This window comes from Acomys minous, assembly GCF_964271855.1.
Source record: "Acomys minous genome assembly, chromosome: 3".
Lineage (NCBI taxonomy): Eukaryota > Metazoa > Chordata > Mammalia > Rodentia > Muridae > Acomys > Acomys minous.
Window position 1 is genome coordinate 79,165,990 of NC_140485.1, and position 13,394 is coordinate 79,179,383.

Genomic DNA, 13,394 nt, shown 5'->3' on the forward strand with positions numbered 1-13,394 from the left:
CCCTAGCTTAACTTGGTGGCTGCCCATAGTTACCTAGCCTTTTTGCCTCTGTTTCCTTACCTCTAACGTAGGATTATTGTACGGCTCTCCTGTATAAGGCGATTAGCGGTGTACTGGGCGTGGAGGACGGCCCTTTCCCCGCACCTTAGCATTAGAGAGTTGCTCTGCATACAGAATCAAGGAGGTCGGGATTGGATCCCAGGTGCCTCGTTTCATGGTTTTGTGCTTCTGCAGCCTTGAGCAATTGCCTTGATTCACTGTCGGTTTCCTCACCTGTTGTAGCAGTGCCCGCCTACGAGGGGTGTTGGGCAGATTCTTTGAGCTGAAGGCTGTGAAGCACTTGCTAGGTCTGGCATTGTGATAAGCCCAGCTATGATGATGATGATGATGATGCTGACGCTGATGCCAATGAGTGAGGGCTCCCTTACTAGGGCTGGCTGTAGTCCTCCCTCCTAGGGTCCTGCCCTGTGTGCTCACTCCTAGTGACCCGTGTTAACCACCTCCTCACTTAATGTTGATTGACAGAGGCTACTTTTTTGGGGGGGGCAGGGACGGTGGGGGGAGCATGCGGCAGGGGTAAGGCTACAGACTTTATGTAGCCCAGGCTGGCTTGGAATTTGCAGCCTTTCCCTTACTTCACAGGATCAGTGTGCTAGAATTCTAGGTAGGCACTATCTCGCTGAACTATACCCTCCTCCTTTTTTTTTTTAAACTCTAAAAGACTGATTCTACCATAAGGGCTCACATTGGCTGCTAATTTTCTTTCATTTATGCTTCCTGCTCCTTGTCATGTAATAGGGAGAATAGGTGTAGTGGCGATCCCTCAGCCAACCAGAGGGACCTCTCAGGAATGTGAGGATTCAGAGGCTTGGATGTCTGAACTGAGACCTGATCTGTAGGCCTTGCCCAGTGTCATCCCCGGGGGCTGAAGACTAGCCTTAGCCTTGCAGTGGCTGTAGTCCACTCTCCTGTTCAGCCCTAGCTCCTGAGAGTTCCACTTTTGTCCCTCCTGGTCATTTGGGTAAAGTATTCGGCACGCCCAAGGTCATACCACATTGAATTGTCTTAAAAAGCTTGGAAAAGGACACCAGAAGGCTTAACTTTTCACCAGGGCTCAAATGATCACAGTGGCTGAGGCTAAGGGGGGCAGGGGGGCAGGGGGGGCAGGGGAGCAGGGGAGCAGGGGAGATGGTGTTTGCTTAGCTTTTTAGATTTCAAGCCCAGAAAGCAAGACTAGCACCAAATCTCATCAAGTTGGAAGGAACGTAAGAGATCATCTCTGTCACATTATGTAAGATGAGAAATGTGAGTCTCAGGGAAGAAGCAGTCTGCCCACGGCTGCAAGGTGGTAGCAAGGCTGGAACTGACATGCTGGCTGACTGCGCTTTTTTCTACGATAGCTTAATCAGAAACATCTATATTTTCGGTGAACAGATTGCCACCAGTGGTTAAAACAGAATCACTTTTCCTCCTCAACACCTTTACGTATTTATACTTTACTGTTATTTTCTAGGGTGCCAGATGCCTGACACATTCAACTCCTGGTTTCTTATAACCTTGCTTCATGTCTGGTAAGTTAGCCATTTTAAGTAAGGTCACCAAATGCATGTGTGCGCACTGTAAGGCACAGCGCTCCTTGGGTCTGATTATATAAGTGGCGCTTGTTCAAGCATGAAAACCTGTCTCTCTTCATTTCCATAACTGGTGCCTTGAAGCACATTTTTGTTAAAGGTCAAAGCATAAACCCAGAAAGAAACTAATATTTGTAATATTTTTTTTCAAAGAGCACCTAACCCCATGAATAATGCTATCACTATCTCTAAGAGGCTCTCTGAGGCTGGATGGAAAAGTTCTCTCCCTTGGCTGTTTTAGGAAAGTTCACATTTACGTAAAAGTGGTTTGAATTGTGAGAATCCGTGGTCATTTTCATCGTTGGTCATCAGAAACCTATAACAAATTATACCACTGACATTTATGCCTGTGCCTCTGAATGTGTGTGCAGGTTAGACACAAGCCAGATTTGTTGCATGTGAAAATATTTAACACCTTAAACAGTATATTTTTTCTTCAGCTGTGAAGTAGCCAAAAGAAAAAAAAAAAAGAAATCCATCTTTCTTCTACTGTTGCATAGCATTAAAGGTCAAAGGGTGATATAGGAGTCAGTGAGGTGGGGGTGAGGGGCATGGGAGTGGCCAGATCTTGAGCAAGTAAACTCTGGAGAACTGGGTTTACTATGCTGACCATAGTGAGTTCTTCAAGGCAGGTGGGGGATGGCTGCCTGTCAAAGGACCCTTGTATGAGACTGTCTTTAGCCGAGCCTTGCATCATAGGCCTGGCTACCATATAAAGATGTTTTGGTTCTGATTGCCTCTGAAGTGCTTCTTCCAAACTCACATCATCACCGAGTTTGGCTAAGGAGCCTGAAAGGGCAGTTTATTTTATGGATTTTTTTTTTTGAACCCTCTGAACCAGTAGTTGATAGAAGGGGCACTGTATCCTGGACACTTTGCTGGGGATTAGGGCCTGTTCTCAAGAAGTCCAGCCTAGTGAGGGAGATAAGACACCAAAATGGCCAGTTAGAAACTGTACCGCTGGGGGATGTAGAGATGGCTCAGAGGTTAAGAGCACCGGCTGTTCTTTCAGAAGATCCAGGTTCAATTCTCAGTACCCACATGGCAGCTCACAACTGTCTGTAACTCCAGCTAAAGTAAAAATAAATAAATTGAAAAGAAACTGTACTGCTAAGTTCCAGAGTCTTCGTAAGTGGTGCTTATAGGATTGGAGCGGACGCTACAACTGTTGAAACCCTTCCTAGCATGGTTAGATTCTGAGATGTACTGTGGCTGCTTGTCAGGCAGCTGAGAAGCACACTGTCTGCCTCTGGTATCCGTGGTGGAGGGTAAGGAGAGGGTGCAGGGAGGGGAACCAAATACATTGGGAAGAAAAGTACTTTTTTAAAGAGCTGAGGCCTGGATGGTAGAATTACTCATTGGAAAGGTAGGAGGGTTGAGCGGAGGCTAAGCGGTCCCCAGAGGAGCTCAAAGATAATATTCAGAACCGGTATGAAAGACTCTTTATTGCCCATATAGCAAGAGGTATCGGAGTGCTAGAGGGAGTGGACGGCAAAATAAAATATATAATCCCCGTGACCACATCCCAAGGTCAATACCTGACTAATAGCCGAGAGGGCCTTGAAATTACTTGTATTTCTGTAAACTTTCCAAACTCTGTCTACTCGGCCTTTCTTGCTGAAGCTAACTTTTTAGAGGGATGGCGTGTACCACCACCAGTTAAGTAGAAGAGGGAGGCCGTCTCTTCTTTGACTTTTCCAGCCTCTTCGTCACTCTTAATCTCATGAGCCATATAGGTTTTGGTAGAATGTCTTAGCAGCTTTGTTATTTGAATCAGCAAATCCTTGCCAAAGACTTGCTGTGTGTTCGGCACCCATGGGGCGATGGAGAGACGGCTGCGATACGGTGCACCCATTCAAGACCCTGGTGGGGAATGGGCCTTGGGTGTGGTTGTCTATAGTAGATGATAAGGAAGTGCTTGGCTCAAAGCCCAGAGGGATGCTGCAGAGAGCTAGAACTAAGTCCGACTTCAGGAGTAGAGACAGCGTTGGGAGAAAGAACGGGCGAGGGATTTCATGAAGGGCAAGTAAAATGACTGTCATAGAAAAAGAGGGTGCTCTGCATTCAAGCACAGCGGGAGGGAAAGACTGTACCCACAGAACATGGAGCGGGGGAGGGCAGCCGGCTGGCCGAAGTGGTTGGGGCAGGTTTGGGGTAGACAAGTAGTTTGGGGCCCAGAGGTGCAGTGAATTGGGGAACTCCCTCTCCCAAGGGGTAAAAACAGGGAGGGAGGGATCTACCCCAAGTCTGGAGAGAAGTTAGGTTCTTCAGTCCTGTTCTTTTAGCGTTGACACCCTCGGGGTGGCAACCATGAGAGGCGGTGGGGAAGCAAGGAGGCGAGGAGGCTCAGGAAGCAGCCGTAATCCCACCAGACAAGCCAAAGCAGACAGACTCCTAGCAAAGGCGAGTACCCTGATGGTGGACTGGGTCCCCTAGGTGACGGGTTCCCTAGGTGACGGGTCCTGGGCAGTTGGGATAGGAACAGGATGCCAGCCGTCCTGTATATTCCTGATGGTGTCACTTCTCCTGCATCCCACAGTTTTTCTGTGGCTTGAGATTTAAGACTGCAGCCCCCCTTCTGTTCCACGAAGACCTTTGTTAGTTGTGTATCCAGTGGACCTGCAGTGGCACTGACTGTGTGGCTGTTGTCTTTGCTGAACAAGATCAATATTAACAGCAGCTGCTGAAAAAAGATGCCGTTAGGCTTCCCCAGCATCCCGACACCGGCTTGATAAAGCAGCCGTACCTGATTCCCGCCAGCGTCTCGAGTCCATTCGGGGGTCAGAGACCTGGGAGTGCCTCCTGATGTGTCCCTTCATTTCTTTCCCCTGGTCTGTCAGTCGCTAGTTCCTTGGCTCAAACTCCTGCCCCTGAGCTAGCGGCAACAGGTGATTTGCCTTGTATCCAGTACTCATGCTTGCGTTATGTACAAACATGTGAAGCTTGTCAGGAAACGCCTGATGCTTCGTGTTCTATTTGAATTACTTTCACTCAGAAGTTGAAGGTTTCACCCACCAAGTTAGCTCCCTGATTCCCACCTCTGCTGTCAAGTTTCTTAGTGTTGTAGAAGATGCAGCCTGGATCTTTACTGCTCTTGTCTGCTGCCATTCTGTGCTGTCTTAGTGTTTGCCTTCCTTACTACTGGGCGGACTCATGTTTTCTCCTGGATATCTAATTAAGGCATTATTTTCATTATAAAGCCTCCACCTCCATCTGAGGCAGTTCTTTGGTGACCCTTCGATATCTCTTCTCATTTGAACTAATTTTTTAAAAAGATTTATTTATTTTATTTATTGCATATGAGTGCTTTATCTGCAGAAGAGGGTGTTAGATCACATTCTAGATGGTCATGAGCCACCATGTGGTTGCTGGGATTGAACTCAGGACCTCTGGAAGGGCAGGCGGCGCTCTTAACCACTGAGCCATCTCTCCAGCCCTTGAACTAATTTTTAAAAGATTTATTTAGGGTTATATAATTTATACACATGAGTGCTCTATTTGTATGTGTATTTGCATTATAGATGGTTGTGAGCTTCCATGTGGTTGCTGGAAACTGAACTCAGGACCTCTGGAAGAGCAGCCAGTGCTCTTAGCCTCTGAGTCATCTCTCCAGCCCCATTTTAATCAATTTTAAGTTTAAAACTTTGATATGTAAAAATGTAAATATTATACATGTTAATGAAGGCAATATAATATTTTGATACATATATATACACATTATATAATTTGTGTTTGCACACAAGTATGTGTCTGTCTGCATGTGTTTTTGTGTGGAGAGGCCAAAGGAGAGTGTCTGATGTCCTTTATCACTTTCCGACATAATAATAATCACTAAGCCAGGCAGTGGTGGTGCACGCCTTCAATCCCAGAAGCAGAGGCAGATGGATCTCTTGAGTTTCAGGCAACGAGAGCTACATAGAAAAACCCTGTCTCAACAAACAAAGCAAACACAAATCAATATGATGATGATGATGAAGAAGAAGAAGATATGAGAGGTGATCTCTCTACATCTCAACCTCTTTTCCTGCCCCCATAATTTTGTAATATTTGAACTCGATTCAGTTTTATAAATCTTTTTATTTGCTGTTTCATTGTGAACTCTTTGTAATTCTGGAACTCAGGTCCTCTGCAAGATCGGTACGCCCTCTTAGATGCTGAGCCCTGCGCTCACACGCAGTGAGTCTCCTCCTTAGCCACACTGTGTAGATGGATGAAGGGATTGCTCCTGAGGTGGACGTGTATGGGAATGACCGGGCCACTTCCTGTCTGTGAGACATGCCTGCAGAAAAGGAACCAAGCGGCTTCGTGGAAACCAGAAGGCAGATTTCAAAACCACGTATCTATTTCAGTTCCCTTGTCTCCCACAAGGGGAGGTTGTTCTGGGGATATTATGACATTTACCACAGGTCACTTCAGGTCCCACAGCAGCAGTGGAGAGTCTGAGACCAATCCCAAGCTTAGTGTCCCTTCTTGGTGACCAAGGGGAAAGGGGTCTCTTTTTCTGAACACAACTAGCTAGCTAAGGACACGACTCAGTGGCCACCAGCTCTAAGGTGAGCTCTGCTTTTCTTAGCATTCACTGTCTGTGTCCTGGGAACCCCTGGAAATGGCAGATGCTTAGGGACAGCAATGGCTGGGCCTTCTGGGGTCCAGAGCCAGAGGGTGTTTCTGAGCTGTTAGGACAAGAAGTAAAAAGGAGTTTCACTTGCCAAAGCTATGGGGAACGAACATTAAAGGAGCCAGATGAGACTTGCAAAGAGGCAGAGGAAGGACGTACGCATGGGAAAGGGCCAGGAAAGCATCCATCCCCATCACGGTCCAGCCAGAGGACGGCCCTGGCAAGCATTGGCAGCACCTGCCAGCCGCTCTTTAAAACCACTGTGGGATGTAGCTGTAGGGTGTCGGGGGTGGGGGTGGGGGTGCGGGGGGGGCCTCCTGCTGCGTCTCAGCAGCTTCAGGTCCGCTCTGTATGGTGTGCCCTGGCTGTGTGCACAGCTTCTTCCTCCTTCGCCAGCCAGAGGCTCTGGTCACACTCCCACACGTATAGGTTGCTGTGTTGCTTTGTTCTGTTCAAACCAAAGGCCCACGCAGCAGCGTCTTATCAGCACGTATGACCTTTAGTGCTCTGGTACTTGTCAGCCAAGACTTTGATCTTATGGATCTGGCTGCAGGCCATACATAGCTTAGTGGTGGTTCGCGTCTGGCGAGATGGTTTCAGGAAGCACGTTGTTCCGCTTTCTTTTGCCACAAACATGTCTGGTGGCTCCCATATTACCCCTAGAAAGCTTAGATTTCCCAGGGAGGAAGTTTAGGAAATCAGGTAGAAATAGGCATGTATATTTACCGGCTCACCAAAACTAGACCACCCATTAGAAAACTAAGGGGCTTGAGTATGGCCATGTTGGGCCTGCTTTCGTGGCCTCAGCAGACAAACTATGAAAATCCCACTTGAGATCCCTGTATAGCGGCCAGTGTGACAGACCTGCCCACCTACCTGCCCGCTGATCACGGCATTCAGAATCAGATCCCCTCAACAGTGAGTAACGTGGCCGAACAAGGGCAAATCTTAAACATGGCTGAGTGACCCAGGACGGTCAGAGCTGCCAGAATGTGGCAGGAGGTCAGGGTAGGACTGACTCAAGGATTCTGCCCTCTCGCTCTGTGCGGAGAAGAGGCAAGGCCTTCCTTTCTCTTGGGCCCGAGGAGAGGCTCCTGTTGCTTCTGACTGTGCAGACTGGGATGTTGTCTTAGCAGGAAGAGGCTGTGAGCTGGGCGGGAATAGTGTGGGAGACCCGGGCTTGGGGAAAGCGCCCCTCTTCTCCACAGTGTGACCTTAAGTGTGTAAGTCTTCTGTGAAGTGCAGGGAGCTGTATTACAAACAGTTGTGTAAAAGGAGGAAGGTGATGGCTGCAGAGGCATCAAGTCGTCTATTGCAGAACTTGGTAGCCACGAGGCGGTTGGTGTCTTTAGTCCTTTATCTGAGACCCCTGCTCGGTGCCTTTTTCCTCCTTTGCTATCTCTGGGCAGTCATCAGAGGAGGGCTCGGGCGCTCCTTTCTTCTTTACTTAGCTGGCTGGGATATTTGCCTTCCTTATATGTAAAAGAAGTCAGGATTATTTATGAGCCCCTGGAATCACTGAGAGACAGGGATAGTGCTGAGGCGTAAAACCTCAATAATAAATTGCGGGTGTAAGAACAGCAGCGACTGTGGGCGGAGCATGTCGAGCTGTGGGCGGAGCATGTCGAGCTGCTGTGGGCGGAGCATGTCGAGCTGTGGGCGGAGCATGTAGAGCTGCTGTACAGCAGCACAGCTCACACAAGGACCAGCCTGCATGCACCAGTAGGTATGGTAGTACAGGGCTGTAATCCCAGGATTTTGGAAGTAGAAGCAGGAGGATCAAGGAGTTCAAGACTAGCCTGAGCCATAAAACCCTGTCTAAAAGAAAGAATAAGGAAAAATAAAAAGCCATGTAACGGGAGCATTTAGTGTGAGGGATGCACTCACAGTGTCAGTTAAGGACCAGGGCAGCGCTGTTTGGAGACAGACCGGCTCATGATGCCTTGTATCACACAGTTAAAAGTGTGGCAGGTGCTAGCTTGTCTTGCTGTAGACCCTAGAATCATCCAGTCTTTAGGTGAGCCATTTTGAATTTGTTTCATTAATTTTACTTTTACCCTCTGACTTGTGTTTTGTCTTTGAGCCTCACGTGGTAGTTTCAGTCTGTTCTGTCTGCCATTAATTGTTTTTGTTTTTGTTTTTGTGGTGAGGGAAGACTCAATTTCACCTTTTTGTTTTGTTTTGTTTTTGAAGATGGGGTTTCTCTGTGTAGCCCTGGCTGTCCTGGACTCACTTGTAGACCAGGCTGGCCTCGAACTCACAGCAACCCGTCAGCCTCTGCCTCCCCAAGTGCTGGGATTATAGGCGTGCGCTACCCCCCTCCCCCCATGGTGCAATATGCTTTCTGTAATGTGATGCTAGTTGTAAAACTTGAAGTGTGCCCTGTGAGGATTAAAGGACAAACAGCCAATAGATTCTAGAGAGTTTGTTCTGGTCGTTGAAAGGAGCAAACAAACAAACTTCAGTGTAATTCTAAGTGCAGGTCTCGGTTGACATAGATTTGTAACTTTGGGTGGGTCGTGTTCTAAACGTGGGTTTTTTTGTTCTTTGAAAACCGTAAAAATATTTTCACCTAAGTGTATGCATGTTTTGCTTACCTATATGTCTGTACATGTCGTGTGTGTGTGTGCGTGTGTGTGTGTATCTGTGTGTGTATCTGTGTGTGTATCTGTGTGTGTGTGTGTGTATCTGTGTGTGTGTATCTGTGTGTGTGTGTGAGTGTGTGTGTATCTGTGTGTGAGTGTATCTGTGTGTGTGTGTGAGTGTGTGTATCTGTGTGTGAGTGTATCTGTGTGTGTGTGTGAGTGTGTGTATCTGTGTGTGTGTGTGTGTATCTGTGTGTGTGAGTGTATGTGTGTGAGTGTGTGTGTGTGTGTGTGTGTGTGTGTGTGTACGTGTGTAGATTATGCGGAAGCCCTCCTGAGGAGCTGGTCTTCCTTCTCATTCCTTGTACTGTCTGTTCAGAAGCTACTAAGCAGTGGAGGAAGTAGAACTGACTGTGATGAGCTCCAAGGAGGCTGTTCTAGGAGCTGCCGAGTTCACCATGTGGGCGTGGCCTTCAAGGAGGCTGTTCTAGGAGCTGCCGAGTTCACCATGTGGGCGTGGCCTTCAAGGAGGCTGTTCTAGGAGCTGCCGGGGTCACCATGTGGGCGTGGCCTTTTAAAAAGAGTTAGTACAGAGTTCTTTACAATGGGACTTTTATTCTATCCTTAACTTTGATTCAGGAACTTAGGGCAAATCAGTGAGCTTTTAGTTAGTGCTGAGAGCTGGAGAGGCCTGTGCATCAGAACCTTACACTTTCCTGACCGAACACAGGAACCCTCAGGACATGCGCTGATAGGCAAACCGATTCTTGACTTGGGTTTGTAAGGAGAGACTTCCTGTGAGTTTTATATTGTACAGTGCTCTGCATTGGTCACGTATCCACTGAACTAACTTGGTGCAGTGCGTTGGGAGGAGTTTGAATTTCTCTCCTTTTGTTGACAGCCTTCAATCCACATTTCCTAAACTCTAAGTCAGGTAGAGGGTTAGGTAGGTTAGTGAGAGCGAGTGTCTGTTTACCTTTCCCTCAAAGGGTAGTGTAGTGCCATCTTGTATTTCCATGCCAGACAGTAACCTCAGTTCCACACAAAAAAGAATTCCTCCCAGTTGTCACTTTCCAGCATTGGAGACATTGATATTTAATTGCAGGGCTGAGGCTGGGAGGGAGAGCACTCATCTGCTCCAGATGCCAACACGCTAATCTCTTCTCGGTGGTCCACCCTTGTCTGCTTAGTCTGTGGGGTCCAGACTTTGTTAGCATGACATTGAAAGCCACTTATAGCCGGGCGGTGGTGGCACACGCCTTTAATCCCAGCACTTGGGATGCAGAGGCAGGTGGATCGCTATGAGTTCTAGGCCAGCCTGGTGTACAAAGGGAGTCCAGGACAGCCAAGGCTGCACAGAGAAACCCTGTCTCAAAAAACAAACAAAAGAAAAAAAAAGGCCACTTATGACTTCTCTGGCTTCACTTTCTTGCTCCTCACACTCTACCCCGTCACAAATGTAGGAATTTGTTGTTCCTTTAATGCATGCTGGCTTCTTCCCCGGCCCTGCCTTTGCTCTCCACGTTCTGTCTGTTGGGGAGCCTTTACTTTCTGTTCTCTTTTCACTTCCGCTCATCCTTGCAAGCCCCAGGTGTGATGTTTTCTTTCCCACCAAGCCTTCTCAGATCCCATCTGTCCCAAAGTAACCTTTCAAACTCCGTTGCACATTACTGCCCTCTTTTGTTTTACGTGTATTTATTTATCTTGTGTGTGTATGTACACATGTGTGCGTGTGTGCCATGGTGTGAACATGTAGGTCACAGGACAGCTCTTGGGAGTCGGTTCTCTCCTTCTGCCATGTTGGTTCCAGAGAGTCAGGTTTGGTTGCACGCGTGCTTTCTCACTAAGGCATCTCACTGGCCCTTTTCCGCTGTTTGTCTGTGCCTTGTTTCTCCTAGGAGACCCACGGCTTGAAAGCTGGACTCGTTCGTGTCTTTGCTATCAGTGTAACACCTACTCACTCATTCAGCCACATACCTACACATAGTAGGAGCTCAGGTTCGGGTCACTGGGTAAACTGCCAGCCAGCTTCAGAGCTCCTTCATTTTGTATTACCTCTCTAGCCCAGCTGCCCTTTGAGCCGGCCACTGTCTTCTGATGGCTACAGACAAGCTGTGCTGGGAATCCCCACACACCTCGCCTCATGTTGATATAGTTAAGAAAGTTTATGGTCTGAAAAAAAAATCTGTGCCTCAGTGGGCAGGTGGATTAACAGACTACAGAATTTTCAAATAAATGAAGAATTCCATTACTTCACTATTGCTGTTGATGAATTGGCCTCCTATGACACTTAGGCATCAAAACACATTGCGTCTTTTCAGGTGAGAGGCTGACAAGAGCAATTTGATTAAAAACACTGTTGAACTTTGACTTGTGCGTTTCTACTTTGGATCTGTTCTCTGTCTCGTGCTGTAGCCCCATTTTTTATCACAGCCTGTTTGATTGTCTCCAAGTCTTACATCTTAGGTACTAACTGGGTTTAGATGTTAAAAATTAGAATGAAAAGCCAGGCATGGTGGTGCACGCCTTTAATCCAGCACTTGGGAGGCAGAGGCAGGCGGATCTCTGTGAGTTCAAGGCCAGCCTGGTCTACAAAGTGAGGCTAGGACAGCCAAAGGCTACACAAAGAAACCCTGTCTCAAAAAACCAAAAAAAAAAAAAAAAAAAGAAAGAAAGAAAAGAAAAAAAAAAACCCCAACAAATGCACTTGAGATCAGCAGCAAACCTTTGGTTGGAACGCTTCACACTCAGGGACTGGAGAGGTGGCTCGGTGGCAAACAGCAGGTACTGCCTTTATGGAGGATCTGAGTTTGGTTCCCAGCACTCAACTTGGGCTGCTCACAACTGCCTGTGACTCAGCTCCGGGGATCCAGTGCCTCCGACCTCCAAGGGCACGTGAACTCATGTGCACACACCCATACACAGACACACCACTCACACATAGAATTCAAAACAAAATAATAAGAGCTGGATGCTCACCAAGCATTTATTCGTACACAAACAAGCTAGTTTTCTACATTTTGAACTTGTCCTTTCTATGACTTAAATCTTTAGATCCTTTCCTGCTGGACAGTTTGTTTACTTTTGTTCAGTAAATCTTTCTCTTGGTGCAGCTCAACCTATGGTTTTGATTTTAATATTTGAATAGACAAATTTAAGACCCTTCTCCTGTTTTTCTCCAAGTTGGATGTCTTCTGGTCTTCCTCCCAAAGGTGTGTGTGTGTGTGTGTGTACTCAAACTCAGGTCATCAGGGTTGGGTGACAAGTGCCTTTACCTGCTGAGCCACCTTGCCAGCCTGTTCTCTGATCATCTTTTTTGCTTCTTCTCTTACTTTTACTTTTACTTTTTAACTGGCCACCATACACACTTATAAATTATACAACATTTTGACAAACATGTACATCGTGTTGTAATGAAGCCAGGGTCATTAGGATGCCCATCATCTCATGTATTATTTTTGTGGTGTGAGGATAGTCAAAATCTCCTTTTCTAGCTGTCCTCAAATAAATGACATTCTTGTTAGCTATAGTCTTACCACTGTGCGGTAAGACAGACTAACTCTTTAATGTGATGGAGCCTCTTGTCTCTTCAGACATGATGTTCAAAATTGCAATCAGTAGATGCTAACTGTTCCAGGCAGACTCAGCGTCATGCTTCGCACATTAGGGACACACTCCATTATCTAAAAGCACATTGATTTGGGATCAGCGTCAGTGTCCTCTTGACTTGCATTGAGCGTGTTCTGTTACCTTCCGCTTTTCTTTTCTGTTTTAAGGCATTTTTTTACATAGGTAGTTGTGGTGCATGTACCCTGGACCCACGGAGCTTTATCTACCGGACCCAAGTACAGGAGCGTGTGTTTTCCTTAATCGCCCTCCTGTGAGCCGCAGCCCATTGAGACAGACTGTGGAGATATTTTTGGTTTGTGGTTGGGTCATGTAGCATATTTGTGCGCTTGCCCAGCTTGTCAGCTGCCCATTTGATAAGTGTGTTTTCCCCGCTTTGGTCATGGAGATGTTGAGGCTCGTTGGATTGGAATCATTCCATTGTTGCTTGTAGATTTTTCTTTTTACAAAGCAGGGTTGTGAGACGAGGTCTTGCTCTGTGGCCCAGGCTAGTCTTTAACTTCCGGTCCTCTTGCCTTTCCCTCCTGTGTCCTGGGATTTGCATGTGTGTGTCCTCATAGCCTGCTCTGAATAAGAACCCGCGAGTTGGTTTTCTTTTCTCTCCTTTCCTTCGTTCTTCCTCCCTCCCTCCCTCCCTTTCTCTCTCCTTTTCTTCCTTCCTTCTTCCTTTCAGTAGGATCTCCCTATTGTAGACCAGGCTGACATTGAACTTAACAGAGATCCAATGGATCTGAGACTGCGGGGGATCTCAAGATGTGGCCGTTCCTATGTCAAACTACACATTCACTCAGGACTTTCTTAGATCACCCCCGCCCCCCAACACACACACACACACACACACACACACACACACACACACACACACAAACTTAACTGCTGAGCCATCTCTCTAGCCCCTTACTGGCTGATTTTAATGGGCAGGATTTGTATGGA

At 47.1% G+C, this 13,394-nt stretch overlaps 1 protein-coding gene across 3 annotated transcripts in view; it reads left to right on the forward strand.

Annotated features, from left to right (window-relative positions):
* The window catches only part of UQCC1 (ubiquinol-cytochrome c reductase complex assembly factor 1), a 92,736-nt gene that overhangs the window by 31,355 nt on the left and 47,987 nt on the right, over window positions 1–13,394 (forward strand). For all 3 annotated transcript variants that reach the window (XM_084775724.1, XM_084775722.1, XM_084775723.1), the window contains one exon: window positions 1,514–1,571. In XM_084775724.1, coding sequence (XP_084631850.1) covers window positions 1,514–1,571 — 58 coding nt within the window. The remainder of the gene's footprint in view (window positions 1–1,513; window positions 1,572–13,394) is intronic.